Source organism: Grus americana, chromosome 23 (assembly GCF_028858705.1).
Source record: "Grus americana isolate bGruAme1 chromosome 23, bGruAme1.mat, whole genome shotgun sequence".
In the NCBI taxonomy this organism is placed as follows: domain Eukaryota; kingdom Metazoa; phylum Chordata; class Aves; order Gruiformes; family Gruidae; genus Grus; species Grus americana.
Genome location: NC_072874.1, coordinates 7383262 through 7403241, shown reverse-complemented (window position 1 = coordinate 7403241; position 19980 = coordinate 7383262). Strand labels below are relative to the sequence as shown.

Here is a 19980-nt window from a genome sequence, read left to right as displayed (position 1 = left end):
GGCGGCGCCAGCATTCGGGGACAGGCACGGCGGAGGGAGGGAAGGAGGGAGCGAACGAGCGAACGAACGATCGAGCGAACGGCGGCCGTCCCAGCATGTGGCCCGCCCGCGCCGTGGCGGCAGCGCGGCGGCGGCGGCGGCGGCGGGCAGGTGCGCGGCCGCTGAAACGGAGCGGGGGGGCGTAGGGGCGGGGAGCCGCCCGCCGCCCGCCCGCCCGCCCGCCGCCGCCCTCGCCCGGCGCTGTCAGGTGCGTGCCGCCCGCCAGCATGGCTCCGCCGCGCCGCCGGACTTAGCGCTGGGCCGCCCGCCGCGGCCCCGAGCCGCCCGGGGGGAAGCTGCGCGCCCGCCGTGCCAAAGGCTCCCCCCCACCACCACCACCTCCATCCCGCTTCTCCCCGCCCAGGTGCCCCGCCGCCCGGCTCCGGAGTACGCCGGTCCCCGGCCGAGGATGCCGCCCGCCGCCGGCCGCTCCGGTTCATCTGTTGCTGCCTGACCGCGCCGCCAGCCCGGTGCAGCTTCCGCCGATGGATGCGGCAGCCCCCGCGCCCTGCCCGCCCGCAGCCGCCCCGCTGCCTATTGTGCCGGGAACGACTCCGGAGCTCCGCGGCTGGTAAAAAAAAAACAAAAACAAAAAACCAAAAACCAAACCAAAAACCAACCCCCCCGTCTCGCCCGGGGCCGGAGAGGCGACTGATGAATATGCAGCATCCCCCCCCGGCTCGTTTCTCCCGTTAGCCTCCCGTTTCCCGGCGCGGAGCCGGGCAGAGCCGCCTCCTAGAGCTCCGCCGGACTTCGGGCTGCACCCCCCGCCGCCTGCGCCCCTCCAGGACCCGGGCGCACGGAGCGGGTCCTCCTTCCCTTCTTCGCACTCCTCTCCCTCTCGTGTTTTTGGGGTTTTTTGTTGTGGTTTAATTTTTTAAAAAAAATTTTTATTTTTTTGGGTGGAAATCGACCGTAACTCCGGGGAGAGGGTTGTTGGGGCGGGGGGGTGGGGGGGTCGGCGGCTGGGAGGGGACCATGGAAGAAAAGCTTCAGGCGCATCAGGTGGAGATCGACCCGGATTTCGAGCCGCAGAGCCGGCCCCGGTCCTGCACTTGGCCTCTCCCCCACCCCGACTTCGCGGCGGAGGAGGAGGATGGGGGCGCGGCGGGAGGACCCCCGGCGCTGGCGGCCGGCGGCGGGGAGGGAGCCGAGAACGCGGCGGCCCCGGCGGAGCGCAGAACCGCCGCCGCCGCCTCCCTGCCGCCCCCCGGCGCGGACGTCGGGCAGCTCCGCAAGGCCAAGACCTCCCGGAGGAACGCCTGGGGCAACCTCTCCTACGCCGACCTCATCACCAAAGCCATCGAGAGCTCGCCGGAGAAGCGCCTCACCCTGTCGCAAATTTACGACTGGATGGTGCGATACGTCCCCTACTTTAAGGATAAAGGAGACAGCAACAGCTCCGCCGGCTGGAAGGTACCTGACCCCCCCACCCCCCGACCCGAACCCCAGCGCAACTTTCCCCCCCCCTGCTCCCAAAGACGCTCCGGAGCTCGGACGCTTTCCCCGGGGCAGCCGGAGCTCGCCCCTGGCTGGGGGATCCCCGCTACCCTCACGGTTGGGGGGGGGGGGAGGGAAGGGATAAGGGCTCGGTCAAGTTTTGGGGAGAGCCGGTGCCTCGCGGCGTTGCGCGTTGGACCCGGGGTGATGTGGTTGCCGGTTCCCCCGCCGGCCCCGGGCTGGGTGGCCCGGCAGAGCCGGAGCGCCGTGCGCCGCCCTCCCCGGGGAGGGGGCGAGAGGGGATGGCGGCAGGGAGGGTGGTCGCGGCCGGCTCTCCCGCTGCTGTGCGAGCACCGGGGAACGGGGAACGACGATCCCGCCGCCGCGGCTCTGCGTGTCCCTGCCTGCGGGCACCCCAGCCGTGCCCGGTGCCGGCGTGCCCCGGAGGACACCCGGAGGGAGGGCTGTCCCCAAACAGGTGTCTCCGGGCTGGCTTTTATCCAGTTCTGGGTAAAAAGACGTACTTTTACCCAGTACGTCTCCCCTGTCTCAGCCCCCGCCTTCCCGGGGGCCGCGTCCCCCTCCCGGGGGGCCACGCAGAGACCTCACGGCCCCACGCTGCCTTTCCACGGCTCTGCTCGGGGCTGGCACCGTGGGCTTGTCAGAAATCCCTGGCGCGGGGAGCAATCCCCGTCTCGCTCGGTGCCAGCCAGGGCCGCATCGCACCGACCATCCCGGTGCCGGGTCCTGGGGGGGGCCGCACCGGCCCCTGCCTCTCCGGCTGGCGCTCGCCCGGCTTCGCGCTGGGGAGGGGAAGAGATCGCCTGTGTCCAGATGGTGTCAGTAAAAAAGAGAGGGTTTCTCTTAAGCCCTCCCCTAAGCCCTGTCACCTCCAATGTGATTAGTGTGTAATGAAGCTTCGGGGGCTCTCACACCAGCCTGCGGTCCCGGCACGGCGTGCCCTGGCTCCGTCGGAGGTGGCCGGACCTGGCCTGCCTGGCGGGGAGTCCTTCTTGGTTGCAAACGGGGTTCTTTTGGGGCGGGGAGGCCGGACTCTGTCTGTCTGCGGCACCTGTGGTCGGGCCGTGGGAGTTGGTGTTGCGTGGACTGGGTATCCGCTCTGCCTTGCCCTGCTCGTGGTGGGTGAGCAGGGGGCAGCCGGCGTACCCCTGGTGTGGAGATTCACCGGGGGAGGGTGTCAGGGGCTGCAGAGGTGATGTTTGCATGGGGGCCACTCGAACCTCCACCTGGGGTGAGATCTGTGTGGCACTGGGTGCACGCTGGGGGAGAAGGGCCTTGCCAAGACTTGCACTCATTGGGGACAGTGTGGGGACATGCACTGATGGGGTCTGGGGGCGTCATGGGGAGCTTTGTCAGGACTCTGGACTGGTGGCTGGGAGGGCCGGGATGAGGAGGGAAGGGATTCCTGGGCAGCTGTGCGTGTCACTGGGGGTGTGGGATGCTCGGGGACCCCCCCAGCCAGGTGTCTCTGAAGGGCAGGCCGGGGAAGTGAGGATGAGAGGACAGCGCTGGGAGCAAGTTTCTGTGCCCAGCCGTGGCTAGGCAGGAGCGGGGAAGGGTGATGCTCATGTCTCCTGGTACTGGCATGCGAGCCAAAGCCGTTGAGCAAAGCCCTCCCCGGGTGGGAAGGACCCTGGCTGGGGATGGCAGGGCCAGCAGCCGTCCTTGTCACAGGCGGGTGCTGGGGTTTGATCCACCCATGGCTTGCATGGGATGGAGGAGTGACCCGTGTCCTCTCTGGGTGTGCCAGGCTGAGCACAGGAGACAGTGGCAATGCATGAGTGTGTGTGGGTGTGCAAGGTGGCACAGGCTTCCCATCCCACCTATGCCAGCACCAGGTTTGGCCGCTGGGTAGGGACAGGCTGTGACGGCAGTGTTGCCTGCCTGCATCAGTCCCGGCAGAGGCGACCCTTGAGGGCATCGTCCCGGGAAAGCAGGAGTGACCTTTCCCTGTGTCAACTGTCACCCGGGGAGGTCCCCTGATGACTCCCAGAGCCATGGGAGGGCCAACACCTTCTCCCGGCAAAGCCTCCACCAGGGAGCGTGTGGGAGCAACACGGGTGGTTCAGCCCTGTCCCTTGCCCCCCACGCCCTTCCTGGTGTCCCTTGGGGTAGGAATGGTGCCTGGCCTGCATCCCTATACCGGCACTGCCTGGGCTGCTACCCTGTCACCTGGCGTGGGGTTTGGTGGCTTTCTGAAGGCGGCTGCATCCCCAAAGGCTTTGTGGTGCATGATGTGTAAGGGGGGAGGACAGGCTCAGGGTCCAGCTGCTGTTGGGCATGAAGAGGCATTTGCAGGGGCCGCTTGCTTGGGTGGACTCACCTGGGTGCACCCCGGGATGGGACGCTCTGCACCCTCCTGGCCTGTCTCTGGGTCAGAGCAGTTCTGCTGTGCCTCTGCCTGTTGCCCCCAGGCTGTGGGCAGGCGGCTCTGCTGCCCAGGCTGCACCACTGCTGCCTGCTCCCTCCTGGCAGCCCCCCTTCCCCTCGTGTTGGCACCATGGCTTAAACCTCCCAGCCCAGCGCTTGGCCAGTCGCAGGGTGGATGGGAGGGCCAATGGTTGCCCAGAGAAATTCCCTGCCTGACCTGCCTACACATGGGGCCGGGTGAGGTGGGTGTCCTGGGGCTTCTCCTGATGCTGCAGGTGCCCGATCCCCAGCTGGGGAGGGTGGTGCGAGGGCTGGCAACAGCCCTGGGGTGAGAAGCGGCGTGCGGAGACCCCCTTTGCTTGGTGGTCTCGTTGGATACCGGCGTGTCAGGGGTTAAACCCGGGGGTGCCCCTGCGCATCCCTCCTGGGGCAGGCTGGCAGCTCATGGTGCCATGGGACTACCCTGAGCGCTGGGCAGTCAATTTTGTAGTAACGAGCTGATGGCGGCTTATTAAAGAGCCCCTGGAGATGCCACATCCCCTCCTGCCCCAGGCCTGGGAGAAGCATGGCAGATTTAAAGCATTTCATTACCCAGCACAGCGGTGTTGGAGGGGGGTCTCGGGTAATGGGCTGCTCCTTTAATTAGCTCCTTTGCAGCCTCCCTGCGCTCGGGAGAGCGGGATGGCAGAGGTCTGAGAACCCGGCTGAGGGCACAGCATCCCCATGGGGCGCTGACTGTGCTACCGCTGGTCTGGCAGGACTTCTCCAAACCCCCTGCCCTGCTCCGGCACTGGGGAGGGCTTTCCCAGCAGGACCCCTTCCCGCAGCCAGCCGGCCATGGGGATGCTGCATCCGTGCCTGGCCGTGGTGTCCGATGGGTCTGTCAGGGATGTGTTCCCCCAGGCTGGTTAGTTATCTCTTGGAGGGGAAGGATGCTTGCACGAGGTGTCAGGCCTTTCCTTCCCTGCTGAGCTGTGTGTTGCATTACATGGTTTTATGGTGAGGTAAACTGAGGCACAGCATCTACCCACCTCGGCCATGCTCAGCATCAGGACCAGGACACAGCCCTGTCTAATAGGGAGGGTGGGATGCTCCGGCTGCTGCCCCCCTGAGCTGTGTATCCCCCGGTGCTCCTCATGCCGCAGCGGGCTGGGATGGCACGTTGGGCTCCTACACTGGGAGCTGCTGCTGCTTCCCGATGAAGGGCAGCAGGCGCCTGTTGACTGACAGATCTGCTTAATTAGGGAGTTGTTATTTTATCAATTCCAAAGCGCTTGAAGTTTTCTGCTCCAGCTCACGCTTTCCACTTGTTAATGGGAAACCAACACCCTCCGTCAAAAAGGCAGTGGCACTGATGCATTTTAAAGGTTTCTGCTTGCTCCGGTTTGACATCCAAAATATAACAATCAAGCAATCAGCTGGTGGATGCCTGTTTGATGCGGCTCTGACAGCGCTGAAAACCTTAATTTCCCAGCCCTCCCCTACACCTCCTCCTCCTTTATATCACTGGGCCGGTAGTGTGGTGAGCGGGGGGCCGGGGCTGCTGGGTCCTGCTGGCCCACGGGAGCCGGGAGCCCTGTGTGCTCAGGGCTGGGGACTGCCGTGGCCCCCCAAGTGCCACCTTCCCCTTTGCTGGGCAGGATGGAAATGAATTAGGAATAAAAAGGGGTGGAAAGAGTATTTGGGTGGGAGTGTGGTCTGAGTGCCCCTTGCTGCCCAAGGGTTTAGGGTACACTGGGGTGCTTCACCTCCCTGCTGAGCATGGAGACCCCTGAGGGACAGCCCCGTCTCTGCTAGTGAAGGGAGGCAGACCTCAACCCCACCGGGCACTGTACGGACACAGCAAGAGCATCCTTTAGGGAGCTGGTCCCGGCTCTGCGTGCTCTGTCACTGATGCCACCCCCTGCCCAGCCCCTGGGCTTCCCCTCCTGGGTGGGGGCTAGTGCATCTGCCTGGGACATTGCTCCGTGCGGCTGGAGAGGCTCGAAACGAATGGGGACGACTTTCCCCTTGCAAAGGGCAGCCCGGGTGCCAGCGAGGGAGTGGGTGGTGCCGTGGGGGATGGCACAGTGGCGAAATGAGGAGGATGGGGTGACACAGCTCTGGGGATGACGTGGCTCTGGAGCACACGGCGGGCTCGCTCCCATTTGCACTGGGATTAGCAGCGTGAGTGCTATCCAGCCCCGGGGGGCTCGACAGAGGGCATGGCCCGGGGGTACCGGGTTCAGTACGGGGGCTGCCCGGTCAGGGCTCCCATCAGGGCGGTTTGGCTTGGCTCGGCTCAGCTCACGTATCCCCATCCTCTCCATATATGGAGATTTTTCCAGCAGCGCGGAGAGCCCGATGCTCCCCGGAGAGCTGCCCACGGCGGGAGCAGAGGGGCAGGGAGAGCCCGGCCGTCCTGGGGGCTGAGCAGGCCTGGGAGGAACTGCTGGCTCCTTTACTGGGGAAACCCCTCTGCTCCCTCCCCCAAACAGCCCCCGGAGAAGCCGCCCCGGCTCTCCGATCAACGCGGGCGTGATGCCCCTGGGATCCTTCCAACGCGAGCAGACCCCTCCACCCTTTCCCATGGTACAGGTGGGGTCCCTCCAGGGTCCTGGGCTGGGCTAGCTGACCCTCAGCATCATGGGCCTGGAGCAGGGGACTCCTCACCTGTCCCCAACTTGACACAGGAATGGGGGAGCCTGCTCGTTCCCCCCCGCCAAGCTGTTGTGATGTGCTTTGGTGCCGCTGGCGGCACGGCCGTGAGGGATCCCCCAGGCTCCTCTCCTCCTTCCTGCCTCGTTTTTCTCTCTCCTTTTGGAGGTTTTCATCTTCCTTCTAATTTCCCCCCCCCCCTTTTCTTCTGGAATCGCTTTTCATGCAGTGCTAACTGCTGAAGTAACACAAACCTGCTAAATGGTCTGGCTTTATGATAGCATAAAAATGATACTACAGCAGTGAGTGGGGCTTTATTAAACCCAAGGGAAAGGCTCCAAATGAACAGCTTGCTCTGCTCTTAGCTTCCCCCCCCCCATATTTTTAATAACCGCTGGAATATAAACTACAGTTAAGATCCTGCGGACTAGAAGAGTGCTCGCAGCCCGGCGTTATCTCCGTCCATCCCCACACGCGGGTCCCTGTGGGAGCGAGCTGGAGCTCCTTGGCCCTGGGATCCTCACTGGGATGCTGCCAGTGGCGGGAGGTCCCCTGGGCTTTGGAAGCAGGATTGGACCCCTGTCACCACCATGTCCTTGCAGAGGGAGCACGCAGCAAGGGGATGAATCTTCCCTCTGCTGCAGCGGGGTCCAGGCACGGTTGGACATTCAGGCACGGTCAGACCCCCAGGCCACCCCCTCCATCCCCAGGGTCCACCCCAAGCCCCGCTGCTGCCGTGCCCTTAGGTCTCCTGTGTGGATGCTCTGGAGCTGGGTATGGGGTCTCCCCCTTACCCTGCCACCCCACTGCACCCTGGCCCTGCCTGCGGGGAGGCAGCTGCCTTCCCCCTTGCCCTCCCACACCCACCGGCAGTGGGCTTGATGCTCCCCAGTCATGTTACTTTTAATTAGTCCGACACTTCCCATCGGTTTCTCTCTCCTGCTGAAGGTGCCTGATTAGTGCCGAGGTGAAAGGCACTTTGGGTTACGGAAGGACACGCGGAGAGGCTCGCCTGTCTGCCGCTGAAGCTCATTTTGGACAGCATCTGTTCATTATTATGTGGTGCCTTGGCCGGGCGCCAGCCAGGAGAACTGAAAGCCCCGGCACAAAGCTCGCTTTCACCCGCTGCAGGGAGGAGGAGGAGGAGGAGGAGGCGGCAGCCGGTGCCGGGAAGGAGCATGGGGACCCCCAAAGCAGGCTGGTCCCTTCCCTCCTGGAGGGGATGCTCCAGTATCCCAGAGCATCCTGAGCTGTCCCCTGCTACAGTTCTGGCCGTGGATGTCCAGCCCCGCCCCCCCGGGACCGCTGGCTGTTCCGTGGGCTGGGGGCAGGGGGGGAGGCAGCTCCCGGGGGATTAGCAGCAGGACGGGGTGATGTTGGGGTCTGCTTGGCCGGTGCCTGCTTTTTCTGGAGGGGGCTTATCCTTCCCATCCCCGTGCCACCTGAGGGATGGTGGTGCGCTGTGTCAGAGCTCGGCAGCGGGGAGGCTCGCAGGCTTTGCTGCCCACCGGCCCTCTGGGTTCGGGTGCCGGGGTTGATGACCATCCCTGCTGCCTCCACCGCTTTGTGCCCATCAAGCCAAGGATGCAGCAGCGATGGAGCCCAGCTCGCAGCTCTGTCCCCTGGGGACAGAGGTTTCCCAGACAGCCCCGGGTGCTGGCAATGGGGGCATGCAGGGGGATGCCAGGATCCACTGCCTGGGCTCCCTGGTGCAGGCAAACCCTTGCCTACGCCTGCCCATGGGGCTGGGCAGAGCATGGGGAGCTGTGGGCAGTGATGCTGCGGGGCGTCCGCCACCTGTGCGTGCATGTCTGAATTTGCATGTGTTCCCTCGCACGCCTGTGCGTGTGCATTTGGGGTGTGGTGCGTGCACACGCGGTGCATGTGCATTGGGCTCACCACGTGCGCTCCCACGTGCGCTCACGCCCGCACGTTGCAATCAGATGCGCATCGGGTGTGCAAGGGCAGCGTGGCGAAGGAGCCTTGAAGGTGCTTTGGGCTGTTTTGTGCTGCTGCGTGGCCCTCCTGGGAGTGTGGGTGGGTGGCAGCATCCCCCTGTCCCCAGGGCATGGGGGGGCCTTGCTGTGGGGTGGGTACCACAGGGGCTGGGTGCTTTTGAAGGCTCAGCCGTGGCTTGGCAGGCGGTTGGGAGCCTGAGCCGGGGCTCCAAGCAGCCACCTTTGATTTGCTGGGAAAAAAAAAATACAAAAAACCAAACCAAAACCCCAAAAACAAAGAAAAAAAGCCAACCCCAAGACAGAGAAGAAAGGCGAGGGTTGTTTGGAGCCGCCTGCCACCTGGCGCAGTGCCAGCCCGGGGACGCTCTGGAGCAGACATGCCAAGCTGTAATTGCAGACAGGCTCATTTCAAGAGACGAGACGGTTATTTTTAACTCGCGTTAAGGTAATGCACTGATCTCCTGCCTGCTGGTTCAAAAGTTCAACCCACCCCCCCTCCCCAAACCCCCATTTGCTCGCCCACCCCATCCCAGTACCCCCCAGCTGGGCTCTGGGTGCCCCCCTGGAACACGCATCCCCTTGCCCATGGCCCCGTGGTTGGACAGCCTGGCGCTGCCGGACAGCCTGGCGCTGCCAGACACCCCGGCCCTCCCCGGGGCAGCCTTTGTGTCTCCCGGGGAGTCTGGCTGCTCTCCCGTGGGACTGGGAGGAGGCTGCAGCCGGGGCCAGCCCCAGGGTATGGAGGAGACGGGCGTTCGCAGGGCTGTGCCAGCTCCGTGCCCAACCTCGGCGCTGCCGAGGACCCCCGAGGGATGGGGCTGGGGATGGGCACTGTGTGACAGGGTGCCAGATCCTGCTTGGAGTCCAGTGGGAAAGCCTTGCAGTGCTGTGAGCGGTGGCACGGCTTGCTCTCTGAGGTCCCCAAGCACTTTCTGGTCACGGCTCCGTGTGCTGGTGGCCATGCCGCCCTGGGGGCCGCTGGTGCCTCCTCCAGCTGGCAGGGACGGCAGGGCAGTTCGGGGGTGGGGGGTGCGGGTTCCCCCCTCCTTGGGCTTGCTGGGTGTCCCCACGGTGGAGGGCTGAGCCTTTGGGCCACCCGCCTGGTTGGACCGGCCACCAAGCCCAATGCTCCGAGTGCCACTTGTCGGTCCTTGCAAGGACCATGCAGCCACCTCAGCCCTGGCTGTTGGCAGTGGGAGAGCCCAGAAGTGAGGTGCAGGGATATACCACCTCTTCTTTTTTTCCTTAAAACATATTGCAAGGTGTCAGGAGGGCCTGGGTGCCCTCTGCTCCTGGGGGAGCAGCTTTGCCACCCTGAGACGGGAATGTCACTGGCTGCATGGGACCCAAGCGGTGCCAAGCTGGGGAGCATGGGGACGAGCCTGGCACCTGCTCCCCAACCCTCTGCCCAAACCATGCGAACCGAAAGTGGAGCAGAAACACTCCACAACACGTCAGGTTTGGACCTGTAATAGCTGTAATTAATCTTTTGCCCCCCCATCAGCCTCCCCCAGGAGCTCAGCCACTGGAAGCCGGCAGGAACAAAGCCCTGGGGCGCTCCTGAGCAGGAGCAGCGTGTCCGTCCCCCTGTCCCCAAATGCCCTCTCGCCCTGGTTCGTGGCGTCAGCAGTTTGCCAGACAGCTGGGAACTCCCTGCATGGCTGAGATGTCTTTTGTCCTCGGCCGTCGCATGGCTGGGACTGCCAGCTGCAGGTGCTTCGCTGCTCCCCCTTCCCACTGCCATGGCTCGGCATTTCCCTCCCATTGGATGTAGCTGTTTTCAGCCGGAGCGCTGAGGTTTGAGGTTTGGGGGCACCCGAGGGGAGCTGAGATCCACTGACCACATTTCATGGCGTTTCGCTGCTCGCCCGTGCTCGTCGCTGGCCCCTGTGGCAGCGCATCGTCTGCTGGAGCCGATAAATCAGGGGGAATAGCCTGGCTGCATCAGCGGTGAATTGTGGGGCCATTATCTGTAATGAGTTCAACAAGGATGGCATGGCAGGAGCTGCGGGGGGAGCATTACCGGGATTATTCCTGGACTGTGACCCTGGCAAAGCGGGAGGCATCTCCGAGCCCAGCAGGGCGGCAGCTCCACGAGTGGTTTCGCAGCCACGAGCTTTGCTGCTCTGCCTGCGCGGACCCGCGCGATGGGGAGGGCTGCCCGCCATCCCCTCTGCGTGCAGGGACGGGGAGCAGAGGGGTCAGGGGGGCCATGTGGGTACCATTGCCTCTATACCGGTGTCTGTCGATGCTGGCGGGAATGGGCACCGCAGCAGTGTGTGCTGAGGTTTGAGCATCCCTGGAGCCTGCCCGGGCTCTCGGATGTGGTTGGTAGCACGGGATTGGAAACACCCAGTGCAGCCTCTGAGATGGGAGAACCGGGGAGACCACGATTGGGACTGTGTTTGCTTGGGACTGTGCTTGGACCGCACTTGGAACGATCCTTGGAACCACGCTTGCTGGGGACCACGCTGGGGACCACACTGGGCACCTCCTTCAGCAGCGGGTCTGCTGGGTCCTTCCCCTGTGGGCGCAGGGCCCCGGGAGCCATCCTGTCCTGCTGTGCAGCCGGTCGGAGCTGCAGAGTGCCAACGGCTGTGGGGAGCAGGTTTAAGAGGGATGAAGCAGGGCAAGTCCCCAGCTCTGCTATGCCACGCCGATGGGTTTGGGCAGCCGGGATGCCTGCTGTCACCTCCTGCCTGCAACTCACCTGGCTGGCAGCCGGCCCTTGTGCCCTCCCTGCCTCAGGTGGAGAGTGCGTGTGGGGATGCAGGGAAGGAATTAACAAGCTTGCAGAGCGACAGGATCATAAATTTAGGCTTTTTTTTTTGAGACTGTCAAACCTATGCCTGTCCCAGGGATGTAAGACAGCATTTTATTGCTGCCTGCTTTGATGGTTGTTCCCTTCTCCTCTGCGGCTGTGATTTATCTCTGCACTTTGCGCTGATTGGATTAGAAGTTTAAATGCTAAGGGTGCATAACAATATATTTTTCTTATTAATATTAAAAAATCATTATTGGATTTTTTATAGTTCTGTTTTGAATTGAATCCCCTTGCTTGATTTATTCTCTCTCCCAGAGTAGAATTTAATGCTAATAGGAACAATCATTGCTTTGTTTTGAATCTTTGACTGTTTGGAAAACTTTCCCTGCAAAGGGAAATTACAGCATTATTAAGAGTCCATTAAAAGAGGGTTTGCCCATTCCTGGCTATTACCTGCGAGCTGGAGAGAAAACAAAAAAGCAAAGACAAAGAGTCTCTTTTGCAGGGCTTTCTGCTTACACCCTTCGCTAGCTGTAATGCAATTATTGTGCCAATTATTATAATCAGCTCTATTCTATCGCAGGTATTAATTGCAGGTCCCATCGGCTTGATTTCTTGCGGGACGCCGGGCGGTGAACGCGTGTGCATGGTGGCAGAGCGTGACTTGTCCACACTCACCTGCGCACGGGCGAAAGGCAGGGGCTTGGCTGCCTGCGACAAGGGGCGATGGGGACCGCGGGGCTGCTCCACTTCCCGCTGGATTTCGTATTTTTAAGGCAAATATGAGAAGCACGATGGCAGCCCCTGGCTGATGCCTTTTGCAGTGTGTCCCCAGGGCTGTGGGTACCAAGCGGCAGGATGCAGGATGATGGATTTCCTCCCTGTGATGCCCTTGAGCGGTGCCCACGCATGGGGACCAGCCATCGCCCACCCAGCGCCGTGCTGGCCCCGGGTCCCAACACATCCTTGCAGTCATTCCCGGCGTCCCTTGCTTTCAGGCAGCTGCCTGTAGCCCATGGGGCTCCAGCAGGCAACGGGGCTGGGCACATGCCCCACGGGCAGCCCTGGAGAGCAAAGGCAGGCAGGCAGATGAGAACGGGGCAAGGACCAGGGCGGGGGGGCATGATGCCAGGCAGCTTGAGACGTGCCCGGGCTCCACGCACAACGCTGGGACGGGTGCAAACGCGGTGGGGAGCTGTGCCAGGCTTGGCATGCAGCCGGCACGGTTGGCAGGGGGAGCACAGCCTGCCCAGGCACGGCTGGGGCAGGCCTGGTCAGCTGCGGCCCCGGGGAGTGCCAAGGCGGAGTGGGGCGGCTGGGGTGTGGGGCGGCTGCAGGGTGTAGGTGGGAGCGGCAGGAATGTCAGCCCAAGGCACACAGGGTCCCGCGTCGGCATGCACCTCCCTGCAGCCCTGCACCGTACCAGGCCACCACCCTGCATCCCAAAACCTGCACCCTGCTCCCCGCAATCTGATCCCCAAACCCTGCACCCCAGAACCTGAACCTCGCACTCTGCTTCCCAAACCCTGCACCCTGTACCTTGCATCCTGCACCTCGCACCCCCAAACCCTGCACCCTGCAGCACCCCCCAGACATTGCTTATTGCAAACCTGTACCCACACCCACTGTGCACCCCCTACCTTGAACCCCCTCTTCCATGCACCCCATACCCTGAACCTGCACACCCAGAAACCCACCTGTGCTTGCTGTACACCCCGTACCCGCACCCCACTGCCCCCCTACCCCCACCCAGCCCATCCCATACCTGGAGCTCATCTGCCCGCCATGCCCTCCCTGCTAACCTGGGGCCACTGGCGCTGGGAGGAGGTGCGGGCAGGGGGGCTGCGGGCAGGAGGGTGCCCCCACACCCTGCGCCATGGGCTTGGCATTGCCCAGAGCTGCTGTCCCCCTGCCCTCTGCCCCATGCATCACGTCCTTGGTGAGGTCTGCACCTTGGAGTCACGGCTTGGGCGCTGCCACCCACCTGTTGGTGGGATTCCCAGTTGGCCCCGCGCACCCTGGGCATTGGGAAGCTCCATCTTCCTGGCCACTGCGTGTGGGTGACAATGTCCACGAGCCCCGGTGTGCTCAGCTCTGCCTCCCCGACCTCTCCGTGTTGTGTGGGTTATGGGGTGTCACTGCAAAGTGCATCAGCTGGGAGGGAACCCCTGTCCCCCCTCACGCCATGGCATGCCAGCACGAGCAGTTGGCACGTGCACCACCATATGTCTGGGGGTGCAGTGCTGGCCCTCTGCAGCGATGGGGTGGGGGGTCCCCAGCACACCCCTGCGTCATGACCCATGACGATGTGATAGGTGTTAGGAGAGCGCTCCCACTCACCCCGCTTTCCCACTGTGTGCTGCCAGGCCGGCAAAATAGTTTTTTTCCACTGCTGACAATGCCGTGGCAAATGCATGTGGCAAAACAGCAGCCCTCAGTGTAATGAGAAAATGCCAGACGGGTGCGTCAGATGCCGAGCTGGGGGGAGCTAACCCAGCCACGCCGTGGGGTCTGGCTCACCCCAGGGATGGGGCGAGGAGGTGCCGCCTCAGACCCCTCTGGAGCTGTGGGACGGGCCCCTCCTCGCGTGCTGTGCTGGGGAGATGCTTGCTCAGAGGTGGTCCAGCCACCTCCCCACTGCCACTGGCACAGCACTGGGGCACACGCGTGCTCCCCCCTTGCCCCGTGCTGGCGGGTGGTACCAGGCACGGCCCCGGCGGGGCTGCAGGTACCCGGCAGCATCCCTGGCTTCCAAGCGGCGTGTCCTTAGGTGTCCTCCCACAAGCCGGGACCGTCTGGCCGAGGTTTCCCATGCTCCGTTCACAGCCAGGCAGCGCTGGGATCCCAGTGGTAGGATCCGCTCGCCCTCCATGCGTATTTTTTGGCTGACCCTCTCTTGTTTTTCCTCCATCCCGGAGCCTGAGCGCACCAGCCAAGGAGCGGCTGTACGGGGAGGCTGCCTGCCAGGCCCCCGAGCCAGCTGCGAGGCTGAAGGGTTTATGGCAGCAGCAGCCCCACGTTGGGCTCGCGGTGGTGGCTGTGGTTTTTGAGGAGGGGGCCTGGTGTGGGGGGGTGTGGGGGGTAATCCCAGGATGCGCAGCGGGGTCCTGGCAGGTACCTCAGTGCCCGTCCCCAGGAGGCAGGGACATGTCTCTGTGCCCGCACAGGGCTCACGGGGGGGTGACCCCACTGCTGGGATTTGAGGAGCAAGATGGGGAGATGTGGGGTACCGTGTTGTGGGAAGACTGGGGTGCCGGGAGATCCAGGGTATGGGACTATGCAATGTGGGGTGCAGGGCTGGGAAGTGTGGGGAGCTGCAGCCGCCATGGGGCAGCAAGAGGAGACACGGAGTGGGCAGTGCTGGCAGTGGGGCCAGCCTGGTTCCCCAAAGCTCCCAGTTTAACCAGCAAGGCCCCGGCAAGGTACCCAGCTGTGGGGATCCAGGACAGGGTCCCCCTCAGGCAAGACCCAGTGGTGGCTCCTCAGCACGGGGGCAGGATGCCCAGGGGCCCCTCCCACCTTGCTGGGGCACCGCCATGGTGGCACGGCCCCAGGGGGATGGGGACAGCAATGGCCTCGGTCCCCGTCCCCCTCTCCCTGCCCCCCAGCCCTCTCCGTGGCACAAATCCTGCTCCTGCCTGTAGAGAGCGAGCAGAAACAGGGGGCTCCTATAATTATCATCGCGCTTTGAATAATTCATAGCAGCATTACTCCAACAAAGCCTCTCCCTGCCCCGGCTCCCTGCCACACCGCCTGGCAAGCACCGGCCAGCTTTGGGGGTGCCACCAAGGGGTGGGGGGGGCAGACTGGCCGGGGTGGTGGGGGGGACAGAAGGGTGTCATCTGCCACCTGCTGCCAGGGTTGGCACGGGCAGGGAAAGGAGGTGGCGTGCATTCCCCTAGCAGCATCGCCATCCTCCCCCCTGCTCCCCAACACTGCGTGCCTCAGTTTCCTCCTTGTCATGGTGCCGGGATGCTGGGTGAGCAGGACTGGCAAGTGGGTTGTTTCACTGCCTGGCTCAGGACACCCCATCTTTTAGGGGGGGGGGTGTCTCTGCACAAGCACACAGCACCCCGATCCCTCCAGCCATTCCTGCAGGGCTGGATTAGCCCCAGAGGGGTCGAGACCCCATGCAGCCAGGGTGGGCTGCGGGGCCATGGGCTCCTGCCCTGAGTTCCTGCAAGGCCAGGAGCAGCGAGGGGTTAAATGCAATAAAGCCGGTGTGAAACTTTTGGCTGGGGAGCTGCAGGCAGAAAGTGCATTTGTAGCCGCAAGTGGCCGCCTTGAAGACGATCCAGATCTGTCTGGGAGCCGTCTGCTGCTAAAACCCTTTGATCCACTTACTTCTCCCTGGGGAGCTCCCTGCAGTTCTGGTGCTAATGCCCCCATGGCGACAGGGGCTTAGCTGCCAGACGGATGCAGGAAAGACCCCCCCTCCCACTGCCAGGGAGGAAAGCAGCTGCAAAAATGAGGGGGGCAAAGAAAGAGGGGCTCTGGGACACAGGAGCGATGCCACCGGGCTTAACCTGTGGGGTGCTGGGGGTGGGAGCAGGTTTGGCTGTTCCCAGGCTGTGGGCAGAGATGGGAGGGATGGAGGGAGCATCGTTGGGTGATTGCCATGATGCCAGAGCATGGGGGGGCAATGGTGGTGCCATCATGGGGGGTTTGCATTGTTGGTGGCTCCCCAGGACTGCAGATCTGGGGGCTCCTAGTCCCGTGGCCGACTGCCCCAGCGCCAGGCCCCGTACCCAGCTCGGTGTGAGGACATACCGCTCAGCAGCCAGACCCACCAGTGATTTTGGGGGTGATGAGGGCCCGGAGCGGCTCTGCTCGGGCGAGTGTGTCTCTTCTGCTTCCCTGCCGAGGCCTGGGAGCAGGATGCAGCCTCCTGGGGCTGGGATGGTAGTGGTGGCATGCGTGGCTGTGGGGATGCTCTTAGGGATGCAGTTCCTATTCATCCCCACCCTTTACGGCTCCACAGCCTGGGTTTGTGGGGCAGCACCATCCTCATGCCCAGCTGTGCCCGAGCGTTTGGGGTTTATCCCGATGTGTATTTGTACCCATTCCCAGCGTGCATGGCACTGGGATCCCCGTGCTGGATGTGCTGCGCCAAGTCAGCGGGCATGGGGATGGCTCTTGGGGTCAGTGAAGGTTTGGGGTATGGGGAGCTGGGTTTTGGGCAATCTTTGCTGGTGAGGAGCTTTTTTCCACAAAGGAAAAGCAAATTTGGGTCAACCAGCCCAGATAGCAAATTGGCTGAAAGGGGAAGGCAGGAAAACCGGCAGCGCTGGACAGGTGGGAGCCAGATCCTGCGGGGTTAAATGACGTATTGGCAGATTGGTTCGCAGGGAGTACTTTGCTTTTACTATAAGAAATGTTTGAGGACAGGGAAGCTGAAACAAGTGCTGGTCTGTGCCCTGTCCTCCCCAGATCCCCGTCGCGGATGGGTTTCACCCCTGTGGCAATGGGGATGAGTGTCCTCGGGGGGGTCCCGGGAGGGGAGCAGTGCTGTACAGCATGGGGAGTGATGGGGCTGGCATAGTGCTGAGTCCTGCGAGGGCAGACTTTCGTGTGGGCTGTAACCTGCACCCCACATAACACTCACAGGCAAGTTATGGATGGGCCCATTAACCACGGGCTGCAAGTCTGTGCACGGAGCAGGCGAAGGGGCACGATGTCCTCCTCCCTGCTAGGGGATGCTGCTTGGGAGCTGGTGCTCTGGCCGGTACCTGATGCTGCCTGCGCTGTCAGAGATGCTGGGCTGCCCTGCCAGCAGGACGGCTTTGCCTCCGCCGCTGCCAGCAGCCCTGGCCACACTCGCGGGGAAAGAAAAAGCCACCCAGCCGCGGGAGAGGCCGGGGACGGTCACGGCCGGGTCCGGAGGGTGCGCGGAGGGGCCGCGGAGGGGCCGAAGGGGTGGGATGGAGGTGTGAAGGGAGGCGAGCGGGGAGCGAACAAAAGCCGCATTGAGTGACAGCGCCCGGCCGCCCCGCCGCCAGCGGAGCAGGAGCCCGGCCAGGAAAAACAGGGCCTGGAGCGGGGAGCACATCGTGTCCCTGGCTGGGGCCGCCGGGGCGCTCGGTACATTCTGTAGCGGAGGAAGCTGGCGCAGGGACGGGCTGGCTCCCTGGCCGCTGCGGTGCGGCTGACCCCGGCGGGTTGAGGCGGGGGGGACACGGGGGGGGACACGGGACCCCCCCCGGTGCTGCACCCTGCAACCGCACTGCTCGCCGGGGGTCCTTGTCGGCGTTACGAGCCCCGCTGAGACCGGCCAGAGCCCCCCTCTCCCAGCCGCTCGCTGGGGGGCGGGGGGGGTCGGAGGCTCCTCGGTTCTGGGTCAGCACTGGGGGAGGAGGCGATGGGGCTGGGGGGAGGGATGGGGACTGGCTCGCAGACAGCGAGCGGGCGCCGTGCCCAGGAATTCGAGGATGGTTTGCAGGCTGCGCTGCCCAGGCAGCAGCGTCTAATTCAATTAAAGCTCAGTGTCACGAAGCCGGGAGGCCGGCAGCGCGTGGGAGCCGGGTGGGGGCCCCCGCGGGGAGTGCGGCCGTCTGAAGGGCTGCCAGGTCCCCCGGGAAACAGCCCGGACATCAGTGGGCTGGGGGTGTCCCGTCCCACCCCCCAACCTCTTCTGGGAGAGCTGGCACGCCAGGCACAGGGTCGTACCCACGCTGGCATTGCTGGCAGGGGACCCCCTGGAGCTGCTGGAGGTGTCACCCCCCAATTAGGAGGTATTGAGGCATGACTCTGGGTGCTCGGACCCCTCGGGACGGGCTTCCAGGTGACAGGAGTGGGGAGCAGCTGCCTTCCTGCAGTGACATGTGGCTTCCCATTGCTTCCACACCTCCTCCCTGCACCCCAGCATCCTCCGTCCCCCTCCCCGACACCCCACCCCAGCCCTGCTGCGGTCCCCATCCCCTCACTCTCCCCAGGAAAAACCTAAAATTAACGATCAGGAGGGCTGTGGATGGGGTTCAAACCCTTGTGGTTTAGGCGCAGGGCATTGTCTCCCTGCAGTCCAGAGCTGATTTGTTCCTGGTGGTCTGGGCACCAGTTCTTCCTGCCCCTCTTTGGACATTTTGTGATCCCCCCTGACCCCCGTTTTTGGTGGCTTTGTTTCTAAGTGTCTGATTCCTCCAGCTGAAAGACAAGACCCCGCTGGCAACGTAGACCCGAGGAGGGTCCTGGGGCCATGAGCACCTGCAGCGGCTGAGCCCAGCAGCCCGTGGCATCACTGCCAGTGTGCAGGCAGGGCAGGTTTTCGGGGTCTGTAGGTCCAGAGAGACTCATCAGCGCTAAAAACCAGCCCCAAGGATGCTGCATGGCCTGATGGAGCAACTCCACCCGCCTTGGGGTCCTGCTAGCAGGAGAGGAGCCAGCCCCCTCGCAGCACCCATCACCCATTGCTTGGGCTTGGTGGCCCCTCGGGGCTGTGGCAGTGCTGGGGTGGATCCGGCTCCTCCCTCGAGTGACACTGGGACCGGCTGCTCCGGCGGGCTCTGGCTGATGTAATTTTTGCCATTACAGGTAAAACGGCTCTGCCTTGGGTGGCGAACTCCTCCGAGATGGGCAGGAGGAGGGTTGTTATGTTCTTGTTGCTTTGCAGCATCCTACAGGGACCTGCTGCCTCCTCAGGTGTGTCTGCTCCTGCTCAGGCTGTGCGTGGTTGCTGATTCATTTTCGGAGCTGTGCAGAGGGAGTAGAGGCCGCACAGTGCATTTTACACCCCACCCCACACCCCCCCCAGCCCCTGTTGTGGCTCCGCCAACTCGCTACCCGTGGTCCCGCTGGTTTTATACCTGGTCTGGAAGCATCCCTGCAGCATGCTACCTGCCCATTGCCTGCAGACAGTTCGTGTGCAAGCACAGCCCAGAGACCACAGTGGTGGGCTGCAGCTCTGGCTTTCCTGCACCCTGTGTGCTCAAATAGGGCTCGGAGAAGGTGGACACCCTGCCTGGGGTAATGGTGCATCCCCGGTGCGGGAAGCAGCTGAGATTTACAGCTGGGAAAGTTTGGGGCATTGGGGGAAATCTTAGGGCGTCCCTGGTGCTTCTGAGCCCCGGGAGGGAAAAGCAGAGACTGTGATTAATCTAAAGGCAACCCAGGAGTGCTGTTGGGGGAGTAAAGCTCCCCCTCCCTGGGGTGGGATTGCTGCCAGACCCCCAACAGAGCACTGAAGGATGGGCTGATGCTGGGGAGCTGCAGGCTGGGGAGCTGCAGGCAGGGGAACGCATCCCTGGGCATCGCTGCGGGGAGACAAAGCGAGCAGGCAGCGGTGGGGGATGCAGCAGGCAGCAAGACACTCGCACGGGGCTGGGACGCAGCGGCTCCTCTCTCCCTGCTGCCACCAGCCCAGCAGAGTAGCCCCCGGCAGGGTGGCAATGTCCCCAGGGGAAAAGCCCCCTCATTGTCACCCCCTCATTGTCACCCTGCCAGTGCCCCGGGGGGGGGGTGGCAAGGTGGGGGCAGACCCCATTGCCTCCTTTCCCCCCCAGGGCATGACCCATATGGCACAGGGCAGGGACCCCCTTGCAGGAGGAGAAGGCAGACAAAGCTAGGGTGCATCGTTGGGCCCCCCACTTCCCCACTCTCGCTTACCTGCGGGATGTCGCCCACCGTTTCCCTGGCAACAGCGATGGCATCCCGAACACCTCGGGCAGAGTTTCCCTGCCTCCCCAGCGATGTCATCTGCTGTTTCCCGGGTAACCCAGCATCCGGGAGCCGCTCTGGCAGGCAGGTAGAGGAGGACCT

The 19980-nt window shown here is 63.6% G+C and overlaps 1 protein-coding gene across 1 annotated transcript in view; it reads left to right on the top strand.

Annotated features, from left to right (window-relative positions):
* Positions 1-1017: 1017 nt before the first annotated feature.
* FOXO6 (forkhead box O6) overlaps positions 1018-19980 on the top strand; it is a 38967-nt gene continuing 20004 nt past the window's right edge. Inside the window, exon 1 of the mRNA XM_054802707.1 lies at positions 1018-1455. Coding sequence (XP_054658682.1) covers positions 1018-1455 — 438 coding nt within the window. The remainder of the gene's footprint in view (positions 1456-19980) is intronic.